Consider the following 2,008-nt stretch of genomic DNA (forward strand, 5'->3'; position numbering starts at 1 on the left):
CACACACACACACACACACACACACACACACACACACACACACACACACACACAGTCTTTTCCACTCAGATAATCGGAAACACATTTGTCCTGAAGAAACACATAAAGAAGCTCTTCCCTCCGTCACTTCACCCTCTACACGTTCAGATCTGGACYCTCTGGGTTCTGTCCACRCTCAGCAGAAAGTGAAAACATCACTATTGGATCTGAAATCCTCCGGAACAAAAAGCTCAGTGTTTTCAGCTGATGGAGGCAGACTTGACCTTGATTGTTYTCGACTTTGTAGTCTGAAGAGTTTTCTGATTTTCAAAAGTCTTAAAATAAATATAAAGCTTGACAAACAAGAAACTGAACGTCTGCAGCTCTACTACTGTARACACTTGATCTGATCTGAAGTAAAACCATCTAAAACTCATTTATTTTATTTTTTTTTACATAACACACTCAGTCCATGTCTTCATCCTGCTCTCTCAGTAGGACCTCAACAGCATCAAAGGTTTGTCAAACAGTAGTTCTGACCTTGTTGTGTCTGGTCTGTTAAACTCTGATTATCTGGGGGTGGGGGGTGGAGGGGGTTGGAGTGGAGGAATTTCTATTTATGCTTGTCTGTGGGTGAAGGACAACCAGCGTGTGTGTAAGAGAAAATGCAGGTTACTGAATATGTTAAACACTTTAGAAGTCCTTTCAGCATCTTGAGAGAAAGAATCAGCAACACAACCAGCATTAAACCTAAGTAAAACCAGAATTCAGAGACTGGCTGCAGGACTTTAAACATRATGTGCAGTCAAGAGACAAAGAAAGGAAAATATAATAGATGTCGAGTGTGTCAGCTGGAACACCTTAAAGCAAAGGAATGCACTGAAACGTGGCTCCTTACCAGCTCGATAAACAAAGTTGGCCTCAGCCTCAGAGGAAGAYGGCGACAGCAGCTCGTCATCGAACTCGTTGGAGCTGAAGGAGCCGGAGTGGTTCCTCCTGCGAGCGTCCATGACGGCGTTGGCCACCATGACGTGCCGCAGTGAGTCGTTCAGGTAGCGGTGCAGCAGGCTGCTCTTGTACTTGGGTGGAGACACGTAGTCCTCGGAGAACGAGGCGGCTTCGGCAGCAGAACGCAGCCCCATTGGACCCATACCTATGGTCATACCCATCATGGAGGAGCCCTCCTTCTTGATGACGCTCTGGTACATGGGTTTGTTGAGCCCCTCAGGACCYCCTTGTGTCCTCTGAGGATTTTCTCCATCTGTAACAACAAGGTATAAGTATTTAAYCAATGTACCYGTGTTATAGTACTCTAGACCACTTTTTGATGGTCTTGGTTGAGTCCYCATTTATACTCAGTCTTGTCTAAGTCTCAGACATTGACYACTCTGGATTTTATTTRWAGACCAGTCAAGACRYCAACTGTGGAAATATCACTAAATTGCCAGAATACTGTCCAATTTATTTGTTACCGTCCTTGCTTTTATTTGATGTAAAATGTACTGTTTCAAATCCAAGGGTGACTCATTGTTAATTACACATTTTTATTACCACTTTCACCCAAATCCCCCCCACCCCCATTTCCCCACTCCATTTACCTTATGTACAACACAGCAGTGGTTGTCTGGAAGCTGGAGATGTCTGCAAAARCATCAGTGATATAATTTGACTACATAAATCATAAAGAATACTTTGTAAAATAACATCCAGGAGAAAATATACAGTGACGTGTACATTCTGCAGTGCTTTACTTTCAGAGACAGAGGTGGGGACTATGTTAAACTTTTATACATACAGTATACTGTATGTTTTAGGACAATAGTTTTCTTTTTCTTTTATTTCTGGTCTTGATCTCGACTTGTTCTCGCCCTCCTTCAGTCTTGGTCTCAACTTGGTACTGTCCCTAATAGTCTTGGTCTTTTCTTGGACTTGATGCACACTGGTCTTGGTTTTGTCTTCGGTTAGGTGGTCTACAACCCTACAGTGTACATTAGATGAACTGCAGGAAAGTCAAAGCAAAGAGTAGCAC

At 43.0% G+C, this 2,008-nt stretch overlaps 1 protein-coding gene across 2 annotated transcripts in view; it reads right to left on the reverse strand.

Annotated features, from left to right (window-relative positions):
* The window catches only part of mkxa (mohawk homeobox a), a gene marked incomplete at its 5' end in the record, with an annotated part of 12,510 nt that extends 11,270 nt beyond the window's left edge, over nucleotides 1-1,240 (reverse strand). For both annotated transcript variants that reach the window (XM_014013476.1, XM_014013475.1), the window contains 1 exon segment: nucleotides 878-1,240. In XM_014013476.1, coding sequence (XP_013868930.1) covers nucleotides 878-1,240 — 363 coding nt within the window.
* Nucleotides 1,241-2,008: the final 768 nt, after the last annotated feature.

This window comes from Austrofundulus limnaeus, unplaced genomic scaffold (genome assembly GCF_001266775.1).
Source record: "Austrofundulus limnaeus strain Quisiro unplaced genomic scaffold, Austrofundulus_limnaeus-1.0 Scaffold101, whole genome shotgun sequence".
NCBI classification, from domain to species: domain Eukaryota; kingdom Metazoa; phylum Chordata; class Actinopteri; order Cyprinodontiformes; family Rivulidae; genus Austrofundulus; species Austrofundulus limnaeus.